Source organism: Mycetomoellerius zeteki, unplaced genomic scaffold (assembly GCF_001594055.1).
Source record: "Mycetomoellerius zeteki isolate Tzet28-1 unplaced genomic scaffold, Tzet1.0 scaffold288, whole genome shotgun sequence".
Lineage (NCBI taxonomy): Eukaryota > Metazoa > Arthropoda > Insecta > Hymenoptera > Formicidae > Mycetomoellerius > Mycetomoellerius zeteki.
This window is the reverse complement of record NW_017257269.1, coordinates 120,936-139,013: the sequence shown is the minus strand read 5'-3', so window position 1 is coordinate 139,013 and position 18,078 is coordinate 120,936. Positions and strand designations below refer to the sequence as shown.

Here is an 18,078-nt window from a genome sequence, read left to right as displayed (position 1 = left end):
CGGCAAAATGCAACGCGGTAACCAATGAACATGTTGGAGCTGTAAGCTTATTGGTTACCGCGTCGTATTTTGCCGCGCGGTAAGCGTTTCCGCGTCCAGTATGCAGAAGCCATAAATCGTAACTTTTGTATAACAAATACTTTTTTCTCTTTCACGAATTCGAAAATCCTTTTCCCATTAATTTTGAAAAGTAGACAAATTAAGAAAATATAATTAGATATATGATAACAATTAATAGAAGCTTTAAGAAGAAATTGCTCTTGCAACCTTAAAAATTTTTAATTTGAAGATTTAAAATTAAAATCGCAACTAAATTTTTCACGAGATTATTAAAGATGTCTACATAAAAGAAAATTAATATAATTTAATGCAATTTTTTACTAACATTATATAATTTATAATTTGATTCATGTAATTTTAACTTGCTATAATATTAATTTTGTATTTCAATCTTATTTACGATATTGCCGATATCATAATGGCAATAAAAGTAATGTGTTATTATTACAATATTTATATTTACAAAAATGGGATTATAAATTGTACAAATAACCGCTTCTACACATTCATTATATAAAAAATAATTAGATTCTTACAATGAAGTTTGTAAAATAAAAGTCATGGTACAATTTATACGTATATTAGAGGTATATTGACTATTTTTCCCATCCGAGCTTATACAACATGTACAAAATGCAAAAGCCATTCCGCAGAATGCTTTTCGTCACTTTAAATACACACCTCGAGTCTCGCATATGTATACAAAATTGACTTGGCATAAGGAATACTTCTCGCTTATATTATACATAATTTCACGAGTCACATCTTATGACAATGCATGCCACAGTTACTAGATCATTAGTACTATATATTACAATTTTATACACATTAGAGGTATGAATATCAGAATAGGAATATATACTCCACATTAAATTAAGTACCGTTATTGTCGTAGGCAATGAAAAGTATTCTCGTATAGTCCGATATAAATAATTATTTTTACAAGAGAGTCATTATATATTTATGCGTACAAAATATTGCGCTCGCGCACACACACCCGCAGAAACGCCGAGGAATACTATTAAAATAAATAATAAATAGGTCTCAAAGATTCAATATACCGCTCATAGTCACATACATACACACTGCGCGTAACATATGATTAATGTAGAAAAAAAATAAATAGTAGTATCTGGAAATTTTGTCGTTTTTGTCGCACAATAAAGCGTCATCATCGCAAAATTTCACGATTACATTTGAGAAATGTCGCGTTCTATTGACAGTAATATCTTTAACTTTCTAATTAAATAACAAGTATGTATATATACATTTTAGTAAATGCTCTCTCCGTTATGTATTACGCAAATATTACGAATACGCTCACTGACAAAGATATTAGTGTCAGTCTCTGGTAGACAAAGGCATACTGGCAAGTATTGTCTTCCCTTTCTCTCGAAAAAGGACAAATCATATAACGTTCTTATGTGCTTGCCAGTAGTACATGATACGAACTACTTTTATGACGCCGCAAGTCACTAATTAAATAAATTTATCTAAAATATTTTAGATAATATTTATCTAAAATAATCTAATACATTGATTTAGTAAGTTGTACGCATTATTGTCCTTGGTAATATTATTACACTGTTGAAATATTTGAATAGCATCCTGTTTTTTACATAATTTCGGTTAAAATTTTTTTCATTAAGAACTTTAACAATTTACTTAAAACCTTATAATAATTCACGCGCATTAATATACGGATAAAATGTAAATATAGTCCGCTGGTAATAACGAATCCTAATTAAGTAAATACAATGTTGGTTCTTACAGAGAAAGTCTATTTAAAACTTTAAAACATTCGTTGTAAAAACACAAAAAATTAAACATGCAACAAAATTGTTTACGAAAATATTCATATATATATATTATAAAGTTGCGGTTGTGTTATAATACTTCTGTCTTTAAAGTCTGAGTAAAACAACTTATGCTGCATTACTCACTTGAGGGAGAAAAAAGTCTAGAACCGAAAAGTAGAGAGCTAAGTAAGAATGAGGAGAGGGGAAAGAGGAAAACAGGAAGAGATAATGGAAAATCTATTAATCTATCCTAGTCAGCCTTCTGTGTTTTCCCGCTTTGCGTGGTACTTGAGCAGTAGCTGCCGGTCCCCCCGGTACTTGTTATTAATGTTTTGCGTTAGAGTCTGAATCTGGCTCGGAACCGGAAGACTCCCCAGCATTAACGTTCGTATTACAGCGCGAGCTCCTTCGACTATTGCTGCCCGAGTGCCGGCATTTTTCACTACGATCCATTCCACCTATAATTTTCATAAAAATAAATATATTTGTTATAATTCCCTGTATCGATTTGAGAAAATGCAATAACAAAATAAGATAGGAATTAAATAAATAAATATGTAGCGTGAAAATAACGATATTTGCACAGAAAATTAAAAAGATACATTACACATTTTGTGGGTTTTTTCGGAGTCTTACAACACAATGTATACACACAAATTTCAATGATATAATTTTATTCTAATTTTCAAAGTAAGACTTTATAAAAAAAATTACCATAATTTACAATCAATCAAAAAAAAATATTTCAAAAGCAAATATTTTTTAGCAATACATAATTTTTTAGCAATAAATATAATTATATTTGATCACAGCGACATGCGTTAGTTAGACAGCATTTCGAATTAGTTTGAAGTCTCAAATTACATTAGGGGAATGTTTTGGAACTTTTAAGAATTGTTTAAAATGAGTACTCACCAGTTAACGGTGTATGAACTTCGACCTTGATGTTCGCCGTTGCGGTGACCTTAGTGGTGATGTGTGATGTGGGTGGAACCGGCGACGTTCGACTAGACCCACTCGTATCCGATCCGCTACAGTTCTGTTAGTCAAAATGAAAAAACACGCTCGTTAGTCATGCTCGGAAAAGTGTGACAAATTTATTGGAGAAAGTTACGCTCTCATGCTGATCAATAATCAATCGATCGCGAATCTCAACGCACCTGATTACCACATGTGGACGTGGTCTCCACCTTGAGTTCCGGTTGGACAATAATACAGGACTCCTGCGTGCTGTGCCACGAATTGGGTTCCTCGCTGATGGTTGTGAGCGATGGTTCAGCATGCAGTCGAGCATTATCGATTTTGTGAGATCTCCTCGGTGGTGTGGGCGGCTTGGATCTTCTCACAACGGGCGACGCCGGCGGCGTCGGCGTGGATATACGATCTGGATGATCGTTCGGAATTACTTCCGCCTTCGGACCAATAAGGGACAATAGGATAGGGAAGAAAAAGATGCCATTCACAAGACTGATACCGATCACACTGAGTAATACAAGGAAAAAATAATTGACTATGAAATTGAACTCCGAGAAAGCGAGCATCACCACGGCGAGCAGCGTAGTGAATGCACTATGGACAACCGGAGCGAACATATGTTCCAGAGCTAAGCGCATCCTGCGATTTCTGCTACCCACACTGGTGACAAAACTCTGAAACAGAATCACGCATTTGTATTAACAGGGAGACGACTTATACAAAGTAAAAATGCAAATAGAGGAAAATCAATTAGAAGAAATGTTGATACATAAATGTATCAATAATGATCTATATCACTTATGATTGATGAAAAAACAGTTGATAAAATAATCACAATAAACTCAAAACGTTCAATCACTTTTAATTTTCAAAAAAATTTGTTGATTTTGAGATTATAAATCTAATATGCCCGCGCGCGCGAAACGACTAAAAAATAAGACACGCTAATGAGGAATTTCTCAAATTACTTACCAAGCAGATGTGCACCGTGAAATGAACAGCTATGCCCACACTAACCACTAGCAATACGGCAGGGACTGCGCTCAACTTGATGTTGAACAGACTCATAACGCCTAGTAGTTCAGCAATAACAACGAGAAGAAAGAAACCAACCAGCACAGCAGCCCATATATTCAACAATAAAAATCCGACCACTAAGATGCTTACACCCAATGCAGCCACGAGGGCGATACACATGGAGGTCCTCAAATTCATATACTGTTCCCAGAAGAGGAACAATATACCGGACGGAAAATTCGGCAAACCACGTTCTTCAAATCTTTTGCACAGTTCCCGAACGCTACTGATCAATTCTGTGATATCTTGCGTATTCGTGAGCCTGTGCAAGTAAAACGGCATCTGCGCGTACGTAAGCGGCATGCTCTTAGGAATCTTGAGCTCGTGGTCATTAATGTAGATCCATTGACGTGGTTCAGGTCTCAAATTTGCCTGTGAAGCACCATAAGCAAGCGCGTCGTTGGACGCCCATGCACTCAAGTAGTTGTAAAAAGCACGTGGATTGATGATACTATCCGCGTCAACCAGTCGTACACCAGTAATCAACGTTTTATCGATCGGATTGTCCACATGACCGGTCTGCACAAGTAACTTATACGCTAGGATTGCTTCGTCGCTCGCGTTCGGGAACCATCTCTCCTGAGTGATGCAGCCGTTTTCATAGTCCTTGTCAAACGCCGCCTGTAAACCCTTTAGCCAGTCGCGGAACAAGCTAAGCCAGAACTCGGGTAAACCACCATTGTCGTTCTTGATGACGTTCTTGATTCGCATAAAACTGTCATGATACTCGTACAACAATCGTTGATTAGTCGGGTATTCAAAATCTCGACCGGTGACTGCGTACATGTTGTAGAAACCGAAATACTTTGCCTGGGCAGACAAGAATGCATGCTCATTCGAGTTTTGCGGCACTAAATCAGTCAGATCCAGGCCATCACGTAGGGATATCGCCTCCCATATGCTACCAACTAGCACGGCGACCAGGATTATCACGCCAATTACTTTGGTAGCCGTTCGACTGATGAAGGGTGCGTAATGTCGAGACGCAAGCTGCGTTAGGGAAAAGCTCAGACAATCATCTTGCGAACAACCGGTCAGCGCGTCTTCTTCAGTGCATTGTTTATCCAATTCTGTGTCGATGACATTTCCACCTATCTGCAACACGAATGGGATACTTGTAGAGGATTCTGCGTTAATTTCAACTTGTGTAAATACATAGAAAGCAATTGTTATTGATTTTTATCAAGCAACCATTTATCAAAATAAATTTCTTCAATCTTAGAATCGAGCGAACATTAAAATCTGATATTTCACAATATGACTTTAAACAAACTCCAGTATATGTGTGATATATATGCATACATGTATGTTATTTCATACCCAAGATTCGTTCTGTGTATTCTGCGGAGTTAAGATCTGCGTGCAGGTTTCTCGTCTCTCAGGTGGTATCGCCCTGGTGACCGTTTGCTTGGCCGTGCCGTTGGTCTTTACGCAGTACCTATTCTTTCCGAGATTGGGTGACGCCGGTAAGCAGCAGCAGAGAATATCCTTCCTACCAGAACGTCTACGTCGCAGATCTAGACTGACCATCGCAGGGAATATCAACAGCATGGCGGCCAAATTGAACAATAGCACAATACCGGCTTGCATGCAGAACGTTCGGAGAGCCGGGATCGGGATTATCGACGCTGCGAAGAAGGCAATAACGTTGGTCAGACCTGTCAGCAGCACCGACAGACCGGTTCGCTTAAGAACGACTCCCGTTTGCTCACTGCTGGGCACTTCGTTTACCGACAGTTCGGCATACGTATGTGTTAACAGGAACATATCATGTACACCCAGACCGAGGGCAAGAAATGGCACTATTTGCGTCGTGGTGGCATTAAACGGGATTCCCAAAAGAGCGCAGAAGCCCAATCCTGCGGCTACTGTGGCGCAAATTAACATTACGCCAGCCATTCCTACCCCGGACTGTGAACGCACTGGATCTTTCCAACGAAAGAGAGCTACACCAGCATACAGCAACTAGAAAAATAAAACAGAAATTGGATAAAACAATAAAATAGATAAGTAAAATAAAAACATTTGCAATATCTTTAAACTTTACAGTATCACAACAATTGAAAAGTTAACTGCAACAGTGGGTTAACACATTTTAAAAACAGAGGAAATGAACTTTGAAGTTAAAGTGATAGGAAAAAATGCTTTTATTCTCCGTTTTTACAAAATGTGAGTTCGCCTATCGTTGCATTAAGATTCTTCGATTACACACAATAGAGTTATTTCTAACCATAAGCACGCAACCAATCGCGATCTTCATGACGGACACCTCGCTGTACTTCCCAAGGATGTCATTCATGGTTGTCGTACTGAAAGCGTACAGATTGTACGGTGCCGATCCGTTGACCTCCATCAACTTCTTCACTTCATTACTGAACACTCTTTGCCAGGTCTCTAAAACTTTAGCCGCCTTCTCCTGCGTCCAATCGATATGATGAACCCTGTAGGTGTTCACCAAGAAATCGTACAGTTCGCGTTCGCCCATCAGCTGCACCACAGTCTGCAACGCGGCCGCGCGAGTCAAGTGACCCGTCTTGTTGTGTTTGGCGCCGCCGACCACCAGCTCTTCCGGCCAATGCATGTATTTGGCCGCGAATCCATAGCAACCACCTGACAGTTCGACTCCTACATCAGGTACCTATTATAAAAAATGTAAAATTGGAAATTAGTAAAATGAAAAGCTGCTCTGAGCAAAATTATAATTTTAGAATGTAATTATGCAAAAAGGAACCAACTTGAAAATGATTTTCCAGATATTTTTTTTTAATAAAACTTCATCCACATAATTTCTTTAACCATTAATTAGATTTCGACGATGATGATAATAAATATAAATGAAAATGATAAATTAAAAATTAGATTAATTTCCGTGATTTTTTTTATAAGCGGCAACTATTTCATGCGCGAAAGACTAGAAAGGTGTTTCTTTTCCTATCCGCCACCTCAAGCCCTTCCGCAACATTTTGTTTTTCATCTATGAATTTCTCAAGCGTGACCGAAGGCAGAACCGTGTCAAGTCACGCCAGGAATTCCTATGGCAAAGAATTATTACAGGGGGTTCGAGCGACGTTCTTTCTTATAGGGTAACTGGGGGTGTCGTGGACCCCACACCGAGAGACTTTATAGGGTCCTATAAAAGGGCATACCAGCCGTGACTTTAGACGATCAAGCTGCCTTGTCCACTGTCCTTTATATCATACCAGAACAGATGAGCGTCCGCCACAACGCGGCACGAAGAATAGAATCTCAACGACGGAATTATTACTGTATCTGGACATATCCCGAGCAAGACTTTTCTTTCCTTTCCTTCGAATCCCGTGGATTCTTTGATCACTCTCATGTCGATTTTTCCTTTACAAAAATATCGAAGCTTTTGTATTATTTACAAACGATCGAAAATGAAAGGATTTTTTTGAAAAAGTTTAAAAATTTAGAGAAACAAGTGAAAAAAATCATAATCTTTAATCCTGATTAATCTCAAGTTAGATCTAACTAAAAACTTAATATAAGACTTAAAAATGTTGCTAAAAAGGTATTTAAAAAAGTTGTAAAAGACGCGATAGACAAAAAATAGAGGATTAAAAGATTTATGAGAAAGGCATAATTTTTGTCATACCGCTTTATATGTAGAATTTTATTTCTTCTTTTATCAATTAAATGCAATCGGGTGAAGTTGGGATGACTAGACAGAGTCGTCCTAATTGAATTGAAAGCATTAAGTGCCGCTGCATCGCGGAAGTGTAGGTACGACGAAGTACGTAGAAAAGGCATACCAAATAAAGCCTCGTAATCGTTCTCGATCGCACGTGTGATTGAAATCGGTTACCTCACACCGGCGTTATGTAATTCCACGAAGAAGCGTGTAGAATGTAGCCGAGTTGCCGGCACGCTTTTCGTGCTTTTTACTCGTGCTGGCGACACGTTCCGCCGTCTTCCGGCGTTGGTACGTGTTCGAGAGAAAAATAGTTCGACGTAGATATGAGTTACGTTCGCGTCTCTCTATTTATGCACTCTAAAAAATATCGGTGTGGGTCATATGGGGTCTATATAATTCTTACTGTGTTAACTAGAAGTATGCAAATCAAGCATTTGTGAATCGAATCTTTGATATATGTTCGAAAACGAATCGAATCGAATTTGAAGTTTTTACGTCGAATCGAATCTTTTTTATTTGAAAATAAACCAAATTCGAATTAAATTTTCCCGAATTTACTTTAAAAGCTATTTTAAAAGTAATAAAGTATTTTCAATAACGTTCTAGATTTTTTAAGTAAATAGGAAGAATAATTTTCAATTTATGAAAGCGTCGTGCATAAATGAAGCAAATAAAATAGACGATTGAATCGAAACACCGATGATTTGCAATTTCGAACTTATTGTTAATTAATATTGACACCAACATTGCACGGTGAGAATCATATATGGACATCGCATGGGTGTTAAATCTGCATTAATATTTTTTAGTGTGTTGTACGTTCACGCGTGTTCATTACAGGCCTCAACATACGAATTGTCTCGACATTTCATCGACAAACAAAATAAAAATTTATTATTTCTATGAATTTATTACTTCTATCGTGAATGACGACGGTTAATTACGTTGAATTAATAAGGGAAAAACAGAGGCATTTGCGTCGTGACTTTGAGCCGGTCGTGAGCGCGACTCTTCGGGACACCCCGTGCATATGCGGAACACGCGATGCCGGTTCTTGACTTAAACACCCGATCAACGTGCCCCGCCTGCAGCTACACTCGAAATATTCCGAAGCGCATGCATGCCGCGCGGACGCGCCGCGTGGCCATTAAGTGCAATTACTTTAAGTACGAGAGCGCGCATACCCGTTATGAAAATAGAAATAGGTGTGCGTCTGACAGAGAAAGAACGAGAAAGAAGAGAGAAAGAGAGAATAAAAAGAGAGAAAGAGAAAGAAAAAGATAAAGGAAAATGCAGATTAAAAGGAAGAGAAGGAGAGAGAGAGAGAGAGAGAGAGAGATCTTCGACGATGCTAATATACGCACACGCGCGCGTAGCGATGCGATTCACGTTGTGCACGTGTCAGAGCACGCCGGCCGTGCGTATGTTAATGACACCGAAATGACGGCCGCGTAATGCGATGCGCGATGCGCGTGTGTGGGACCGCTGCTGGGCCGGGCCGGGTTGGCCGGGCATGCTCCGCCGCGACCACCGGCGTAGCGCAATAATGACGCACGTCACTCGATTTTATTATTTTAATAGGCCGCCACGCCGCGCCGCGGCCCACGCGACTCGCATACTCATCGACCGTTTTCGCGCAGGGATCGTCCTTTCATTCAGACCGAGTTTATATCCCGCCACCCCGGCCCTCCCTCTGCCGATCCACCGTCTTATCGTGCGATAAATGCGACGAACGCGCCGATTGCCGTGAATTCGTCGCAACGCGAGACGCGTTTTTTGAGAACAACGAGTTTTGGTCTCCTTTCCGTCGATTTCTATCCGTCGGTTTAACCGATTCATTATCATTTTTTGAAATTCACATTGAAAATCGAACAAGTGGATCCGTGATAGATGAAGAATTAATATAAACTATCAATTAATACATACATATCGCTCATGTGCTACAATAACTTAAAAAAATGAAGTTTTCCAGAAAATGAGTTTGATCATTAAAATTTTATAATATTCACACGTAACTGAAACATATAGATCATGGAGTGACCAGAAGAAATTTTAAAATAGTAATGATTTGGAATAATTTTGTTTTACAATCTCACTTTGCAGTTCTGAATTTAAACAATTCTTTAATTAAACTAATAACAAAAAACTTTAGTAGGTCCTAAGAAACCATATATTCTTTTAACATAGAAAAATATATAGGTATGTTTTTAAGGCCTAATTGCACCAACGTTACTTTAACTTTAAGCGAGGATTAAAACTCTCTCTCTGTTTCTCTATCGATTTTAAAAAGAGAGAATTTTAAGCTTCGCTCAAAGTAACGTTGATGCAATCGTGGTCTGATACTGTAATAAATAGGGAAAATAATTTAACGCTAATAAATAATCATATATTTCTCGCATAAAAATTAATTAAATATTAAATATATTCTGTTACGGATTAATTTTAAAATGCAATTTTAATACAATAACTGATTGTAGGAATATAAAAGTGTATATTTTTATAAAACATGTTCTTTTTTTCTTTATGTTTCTGTTCTTTTTCTGTAAGCAACTCCTACGTGACAATTTTAGAATTATGTCATTGTTGTAGCAAACGAGCGATATAATCTAAACTAAAACTGTCGTAATGAGAACGGGGACGCTCGACTAAAGTCTTTCATGATCGTACGCGCGAAAGAAACTCGATTTCAATCGCATCGAAACGCGCGGTTAAATATTCATCGCCGTCATTCCGCGGGCTGAACATCAAAGCACCCAGCGGTTCGCGTATAGGTACGTACGTGCCCACAACCGGCCATCGTATCCGGTAGAGAATTTCAAACGATCGCTTGTTATTCTCGATGCGGCGCACGGACGAATGTTTCGCCGTTGACAGTCTTTATATTATCATGTCGCACAGCGTCTTCTTTTTCTGTCCAACGCAATGCACACGAGTATTCATTCGTCGAATTACAGACAGCGACTATCGCGGATTTCCATCCCATCATTCTTTCGTCCCGTTTCCGAAATCTATACTTTTAGTCAAAGCACGTATTTAGTTATTACACTTCTTACGCTGCAAATTGTAAAGCCTATCAGACTACAGATTAAAAGTGAGATTGCATTGAAATTTGACCAACCAAAGCAAAGTTCACTAAGCTTGATATTGGTTTTCTCTTTCTTCTGATTAATCAGATTCCAATCCAATTGCAATCTTAATTTCTAGTTTGATAGGGGTTTATAACATTAGGTCTGTCGCGTTGCTTGAAATTTCCAAAAATGTTTGACTTAAAACACATATTCAGGTGTTGCAAAGAGAAAAAGCGAAAATGCTGAGTGTAAAAAGTACAAATAACACAAACAAGACCTCTTTATAGGACAGAAAGCCACTACAGTGTCACTGAAACAGTGTTATATTTTGAGGCAAGAAATGCAATGATATAATGACAAATCTTATTCAAAGAGAAGCTATAAGATTTCAAAAATAAACCTCTATTTTTTAAAGATTTCATCTAGATGTGGGATGTACGTTGAAGAGAGAATGTTTTAATATTGTCTTTTGCTCCTCAACGATTTTATAGAATTCAATGGAATTGAGGGTTTTAATGTCGAGCAAACAATCATGTTAGCGGATTTTACCTGTTGGGATTGTTTGTTAGGTGCGGTTTCCGGACATTCTGGATCCGCTGGATTCAGACAAGGCTTGCTCTGATAACCGTTCGTTATTCCGGCCCTCTTCATATAGTCCTCGAGTGTTTTAAAGGGAAATGAGACTAGCAAACCCTTTATCTCGTCCAACAATGTAGAAGGATTCAGATTCGTCCACTTGACGCGCTTGTTGCTCTTCACACCACTGTTTAATCAAAAGAGAAATCGAAATGATTTCATTAATTTAACTAATTTATTTCTATTTGCCAAAGCAATTTAAAATTTATAATAAAATTCGAATAAATAAATTCATAACAGATTGCAAACATTAGAAATTACCATAAACATTTATATGACATACAGTTAATCGCATGCGAAAACAATTTATTTAATATAAATAAATTGTAATAATTTAAATGTCAGAAAGGTAAATTTAAATACCGATGGCATTAATGTTAAACAAATTTATATATAATAGAGAATGTAAGAGCTTGCAACTGAACATCTCTTTGTCGTCGATCAACATTACAAATCGCAGAAAAATACTGATTGATAATACTTACGGTACATGAACAGGAAACTCTGGACCCAAAAGTTTACTACCTTCCCAGAAACAATCAAGTGGTGTGATGATGGCGCAAGGAATAATACTTTCGAAGATCTGCGAACAACAAGTAAATACATTTTTTCATAATTAGAGAATCAGACGAATATATTTTAATTAATGAAATAATAATTTAGTTTAATTAAATATCATCATTAATTCGTTTCATTTTTTTTATAACAAACGATATATTTAGTTTCTAACAACAAAAATGCACGTATTTAAACGTCGGTTAGAATTTTCTATAACAGATTTCGTGATTAAAATTCGGGGGGTTCTTCCTCTGCTCCGAAAGTGATCGTTTTGGCGTGGAACGGCTTGAACCACACCTAACATGATACCGCATACCGCAGCGGGACGCCGGCGTCATTATTCAATGTTAATTGCTCGTTCTCTTGTCCCGAGCTCTTCGCAACCTTGCCCCGTGCGTATGCAACCGATACGGTACGTGCACGTCCGCACGCAATTGCATAGACATAGGAAGATTTGCATCTCGAAAAAGAGGAGACGCATAAATCTCTCCACTGCACACTGTTGCAAATTTATATTTTGATTTGATCAACGATCATAATCCAACTTAAATCAAAATTACGTTTGAAATGATTCGGATTATTACTGCTATCATTCTTATTATATTATTGCTAGTTGTAACGAGAAAACTTTCCAATTTTTAATAAGTACAAATAGACCGAGAAATTTTCAACGCAAATAAGCGAAGAAGACTATATTTTCGATCAAAGTGAATTTGATGCTTATAACAATATTTTTGCGTGAATCTTATTGTTGGAATTTGTATAGTTCATGCAAACTGTGCGATAATCAGTTGATCCTGAAATAAGTATAGTTCTAAACTGAAGCTGGATTTTACGTAATATCAAAAATTAAATTGACAAGCAATATTCAATTCTTAATTCAGAGAGATTTGTACTAAGTTATTTTAATTATACAATAAGTATAAAAACAGGGCACGTTTACGTGTGAAATATAACAGATATGCGCGTTATGGATTTTATTATGTTAAAAAAAACAATATTGCAATTTTTTACATGTACTTTAAACTAATTGTAAGTACCTACTTCGTAAGCAAAATGTTAACAGAATGTTGTCAGACCAACAATAGAAGCCAAACAGAATCTGCTAATATTATACCTAGATAGCAAATTGGCGGTAGAAGTCGAGCAGTAACATTATTAATATAATTCGCGAACAAATTAGGGATACCAGATACAAACTATGATTCAGTTCAATCTAATTTCAGCGTATCGTTTTAATGAAACGTTGCGGAAATCGAAAACATGGAGTTAACTGGATAAATATTAACTCATGAGCGGCGAATGTAAGTAGCCTATCTTAACGAATGCAAATTATGAGTTTGGTGAGATCACTTTTCAAATGTCATTTGGGAAACGCGATGACGACCAAGCTCCGAAAAAGCGCTTTAAACAGCGCTTAGATATTGTACAGGGTGTAATCTAAGATGATCTTATATCCCGCCGTCCGATGCAAGGCGCACGAGGGTTACGAAAGAACGTGGTGCGCGGACCGCCCTATTCGAGTTTCCTGGAACCCAGAGGTGGGCCCTCGTAATGGCCTAGTACCCAGAAAAACCGTATGACGATCGTTAACGTCGGAGTCGGATATTAGTCGGATCGGATTTTGTTTACCGCCCTATACGGAGAATACCCTTCTCGTTCATTTCTTGCTATTGTTGATACTGTTAGCAAAAATAGCAAACTGTCAAGTATTTCCTTAAATCTCGGAACAATCTTCGATACCAACATCTTGTACAGTATGCGCTAAAAAAAAATGCGACTCTCACAACTAACACTTCAGTTGTCGGTTTAGTTAAATAAAGTGAGTGGACGGGGGCAAATTTGATTATAACACAAATATTTTGTACTTCTACCAAATATTTATTCGATATGATTTCCTTTAATTGCAATCGATGCGTTACTGTGTCACATTCAGCAAACATAATAGTGATTAAAAGAGAGTCGCATTTTTTTTGGCGCATACTGTAGAACAAATAAATGGATCCTTTAAAAAATGTTATTCTAGTTAATAGTAGTAACTTTTAATTGGGATATAAAAATCACACCAGGTGATCGTCTATGCAATAAAAAACTAAATAATTATTTTCGGGTTTAACATGTGCCGTATATGCACGTCGATATCTTTTAGACGATGCGGATATTGGTGGAGCCATCATAAAATTTAAATATCTTTGGCATATTTCTGTAAAGAAAACGAGATCCTTATTGATGAATATTTTAACTTAATGGCTCGCACTGTAGACTATTATCCCTCCTCATGTTTATTATTGTATTGGATACGATACTTTCTGCTTCTGATTAAAATTAAACGATAATAGAATTGTACGTATTATGTAACGATAAGAGAGAAAGCGAAGGAGAGAGGAGAAGAAGAGAGGAACCAGATTCATGGCCAAGCATAAGTTTTGACGGCGCATAAAAAAAGCAGTCCTTCGAGCGAAACACGTTTATGATGTCCCGGAAGCGAGGATTGGCGTTCGTTATGAGATCTCAAGACGCGCGTTTTTCCTCTTGAAATACCACAGCCACCGTCGCGTCCGCGCCGTTCTCTAACGCGTTCACTCGTTAGTAACGCGCGAAGTGATGTAACGTACACGCATGTTAATCTCTCTTGGACGATGCGGATATCGATGGAGTCGTCATAAAATTTAAATATCTTTGACATGATATTTCTCTAGAGAAAAACGAAATCCTTATCGATAAATATGTATGTATACTTACAGCGTGTTGATTAATCTTTTGACTATTGCATAATTATAAAGAAATAACAAACGAGCAACAGAAGACAGAATTTTAAGCAACTATCGAAGAATTTATCACATAAATGAATTCAATATATGACTTGTACGGCATAGATTATTAAACCAGAGAATAGTCATTTAGTTTTTTTATTACGTGAACGATCACTTGGGGTTATTTTTACATTACAATTAAGGGGATGGGTGGAATAAAGGCCTAATTGTAAAATCTTGATATTAATAAAAATTAAAATAACTTGCTACTTTTTTTATTATACACAAATGAGTACAGAAACGAATGAATTTATATAATGTCTTTAAGAAGTTACATGTTACAATACTTTTCTATTACGATCAATATTACATGAAAAAGCTAATTGCTAGAAAAAGGGCCGAAGTAGAATTGTGTCTTTATTCCGTCCATCCCCTCAATTATAAGTTACTATTATCTAAAATAAAATTTTTTTATTTTTTGAAGCTGTGTTTTCGAGAAAATTGATTTTAAATATCGTCAAGTATGCAACATGCATTTAACTTAATGGTCTCAATTTATGGCTCTCGCTATAGACTACTATCTCTGCTCATGTTTATTATTGCATAGTGCGTTTATTATTATACTGGGTAATCAAAAATACACAATAAAAACAAGATATTCACAAACGATAAATTTTATTACTTCATAAATTATTGAAAATTGCCCATTCTGTTAAATACACAATTCTGCTCTTTGAAGTATAAATTTCTATGGACATTTTCTAACGTATTCTGATACTTTCATTTATCAATTAAATCCGTATTTGGTGAATATTTAAAATCGAAAACAAAATCTCATGAAAAAATGTTTTTCTACATTTTCAACTAATGTTTTCATTAGAATCATTCCCTTCCCAATTGCACTATCAGTTCACGAACACCCTGTACACATAGACTTACTTAATATTTTCTTAAAAAAGAAATAAGAAGAAATAAAAGGTGTAAATTCTTGATCAATAAAAAACTACTATGATTAAACTTTATTTTCTGCCTGTTAAGATGTAAAAATTACAGATAACAGAACCCAAGTTAATAATCCAAGTAAAATGGAATTGATAACGAATACGTTATCATGCTCGAAAACGTCGACGCCGGACGTGCGCGATATTTCGCTAACAACGGTTATCGATAGCTTATTACGCGGACACGTCGTGCACGTGTCACGTGCGCGCATTGATGCCTTCACTAGGGGTCTAATGGGACCGGGAGACGGTGCGTAAACACGTGCTCGCGCGCGCCATTCATGCTGTACGTGCGCGCGCGTGTGCATCCGTCTCGAGTGCGTATACGTGCGTATATATATGTTAGCTGCATTACCTGGTCGATGTAGTGCATGTCGAAGTTGGGTATGCTCGGCGCGTAACACAAGTCCTTCAGCTTCCACGTGCTGCAAATAACACATGCATTCGTGACTACGAGACTTTGCGTCATTTCATTCTTAGAGTAGAGACAAGATCAAATCATGTGAATGAAACGAGACGCTAATTTATCGACGTGTTTGCGAAAAGCGATATTAACTAATCGCTAAATTACTCCAATACTTGAAACGCTTACTAAATAAAGAAAGCAACAGATAATGAATGATTCAATATCAAGAAGATGCAAATGTACAGAAAATTTTTTTCTCGTTTTTTGGAGTTTTGCTTTCGAAAAAATTGAAAAATTAATTCAAAAGATTAACATCAACTGTTACCCTCCTTTAAGTATTTTTTTTGACATAAATTATTTTAAAAAATATTCGAAGAAATAAGTTATTAAAAAATTTAACAAATTATATTAAAAGTATATAAGCAATATTCGAAATTTTACTGGTCGACAAATTATTATACGAAGTATAAAAATCGTCTCTATTTTCTTAAATAGAATACATTTATCTTATATATTCTCATATCGATGAAACGAATTCATCGGTCTATAATAGCGTAAATAAATTTTCTCAAAAAAAAAAAAAAAATTTATATGAAAGAATGTTAGTCCGCATTTCCAATTTACTCTCTCGCGTGTAATCTCTTTTCTCGCGATTTGTATCACCGTTAACGAGTCACCCAGTATAAACGCCACGATCCTTCTTCTCGAGGGGATTAATTATGCCGCCGAGCGGCCTAGTCTCTCTCTCTCTCTTTAATTAATTCGGCTTTCGAATTAAACCTTTCGAAGGGAACGCCGGACGTTCCCTTTCCGTATACAAATAAGAAAACGCAGTGAGCGGAAAAAAGGACTCACATATCGAACAGGTGCACCTCCACATTCATCGCAGCCTCCAGCACCGCCAAATGTTCCCTGAGAGCGGCCGGGTGAAGGATATTCGCCCCGGAATGCCTCGGCGTCTGGATGACGAGCTGGTGCGTCGAGGCGGCTGCCTCGCCGAGAACTTCCGATGCATAGGTAAGCTCCTTTTGTAGCCTTCCACCTTCTGCAAAGAGAAGTCGGTGAGTAATTATTCACGAGTTCACCTGTTTCAAGAATATTTACACACGATGTCTATAAAGCGAGTTTTTAGCGAATTATAATTCCGTAGCTGTCTTAAAAAATTTATTGCCTACGATAAAAATCGAAGGAAACTATGACTATTGATATTAATATCATTTTATTGTCTCTTTTCATTTAAAGATGTATTGCATCCATTTTTATGAATGTGTTAATATTTATGCTTCACATAAACTGTATACGTAAGAAAGTATTTATAATATTCTTCTTTTATTGAATAATACTTTTTTATTGTTCATTTACTTTATTTGTTATTATTTGTATAGTTATAAACTAAAATTAATAAAACAATTACAAAAATGATTTATGCATGCAAAATTTCATTGTAATTCAGAGATTAAATAAAAAGATTTAAAAGAAATAAATATTTTGTTTATTTACAGAACAATTAGTCTATGCAGCGCAATGTAACTTTACGTAAAATATCTTGAATATGGGTACTTAAAATATTTATTTAAAAAAAAAAATATTATTGAAATATAACTTTTGATCCAGAGATAATAGATAAATAAAAATCATTAATTTTTTTATATTACTTTTAAACGCGATCTAGAATAATCTAATTTTTTCATTATTTTGAAAATATGTGTAATTCATCCTAAAATATTTGATAAATATAATTATTCGACAAATAATTTTCTTATATTTTTGACGCAAACGATAATTTTTACGTCGAGCTTCCTACTGAACGATACGAAATAAGATTTGAATGATGATCGTTCAAACTCGCTGGACTTTACGAGAAGATTAACATGGGAACAGTCGCAAGTTTCAGGTGTTCCTTCAGTGACTTCGTAAGTCTTCCAACGGACGATGTTTGTGATCAGCGCAGTTCCCCGAAGAGAAACATTGGCCGAGACAGTGTTGTAACATACACGGTTCTACACGTCTTTGTACTGACAAAAATTCCTGGCAGTCTACCAATAAAACATTCCCAGAAACCGACATGAAAATAGCGGACCGAAACGCGG

The 18,078-nt window shown here is 36.6% G+C and overlaps 1 protein-coding gene across 2 annotated transcripts; it reads right to left on the bottom strand.

The window, feature by feature from the left end:
- Positions 1–1,943: 1,943 nt before the first annotated feature.
- On the bottom strand, positions 1,944–17,029 carry ptc (protein patched). 2 transcript variants are annotated; one of them, XM_018450595.1, is made up of 10 exons: positions 16,844–17,029; positions 15,938–16,007; positions 11,756–11,853; positions 11,184–11,397; positions 6,142–6,549; positions 5,232–5,876; positions 3,807–5,006; positions 3,020–3,508; positions 2,775–2,898; positions 2,114–2,317 (listed from the first exon to the last, which is right to left on the bottom strand). In XM_018450595.1, the coding sequence occupies exons 1-10, from the start codon at positions 16,870–16,872 to the stop codon at positions 2,184–2,186; spliced, it is 3,411 nt and encodes a 1,136-aa protein (XP_018306097.1). In that variant the 5' UTR covers positions 16,873–17,029; the 3' UTR covers positions 2,114–2,183. The 2 variants fall into 2 exon arrangements, with proteins under 2 accessions (XP_018306098.1, XP_018306097.1); XM_018450596.1 differs by lacking the exon at positions 2,775–2,898 and having other exon boundaries at positions 1,944–2,317.
- Between the last annotated feature and the right edge of the window lie 1,049 nt (positions 17,030–18,078).

Bases quoted from the DNA above. Each gene is read 5' to 3' on its own strand.
- ptc (XM_018450595.1), bottom strand. From the start codon at position 16,872: ATGAATGTGGAGGTGCACCTGTTCGATAT. The intron at 5,007-5,231 runs GTATGAAATAAC...TTCGTGTTGCAG, and splicing joins ATACACAGAACGAATCTTGG to ATAGGTGGAAATGTCATCGA. The intron at 2,318-2,774 runs GTGAGTACTCAT...TGAAAATTATAG, and splicing joins AGTTCATACACCGTTAACTG to GTGGAATGGATCGTAGTGAA.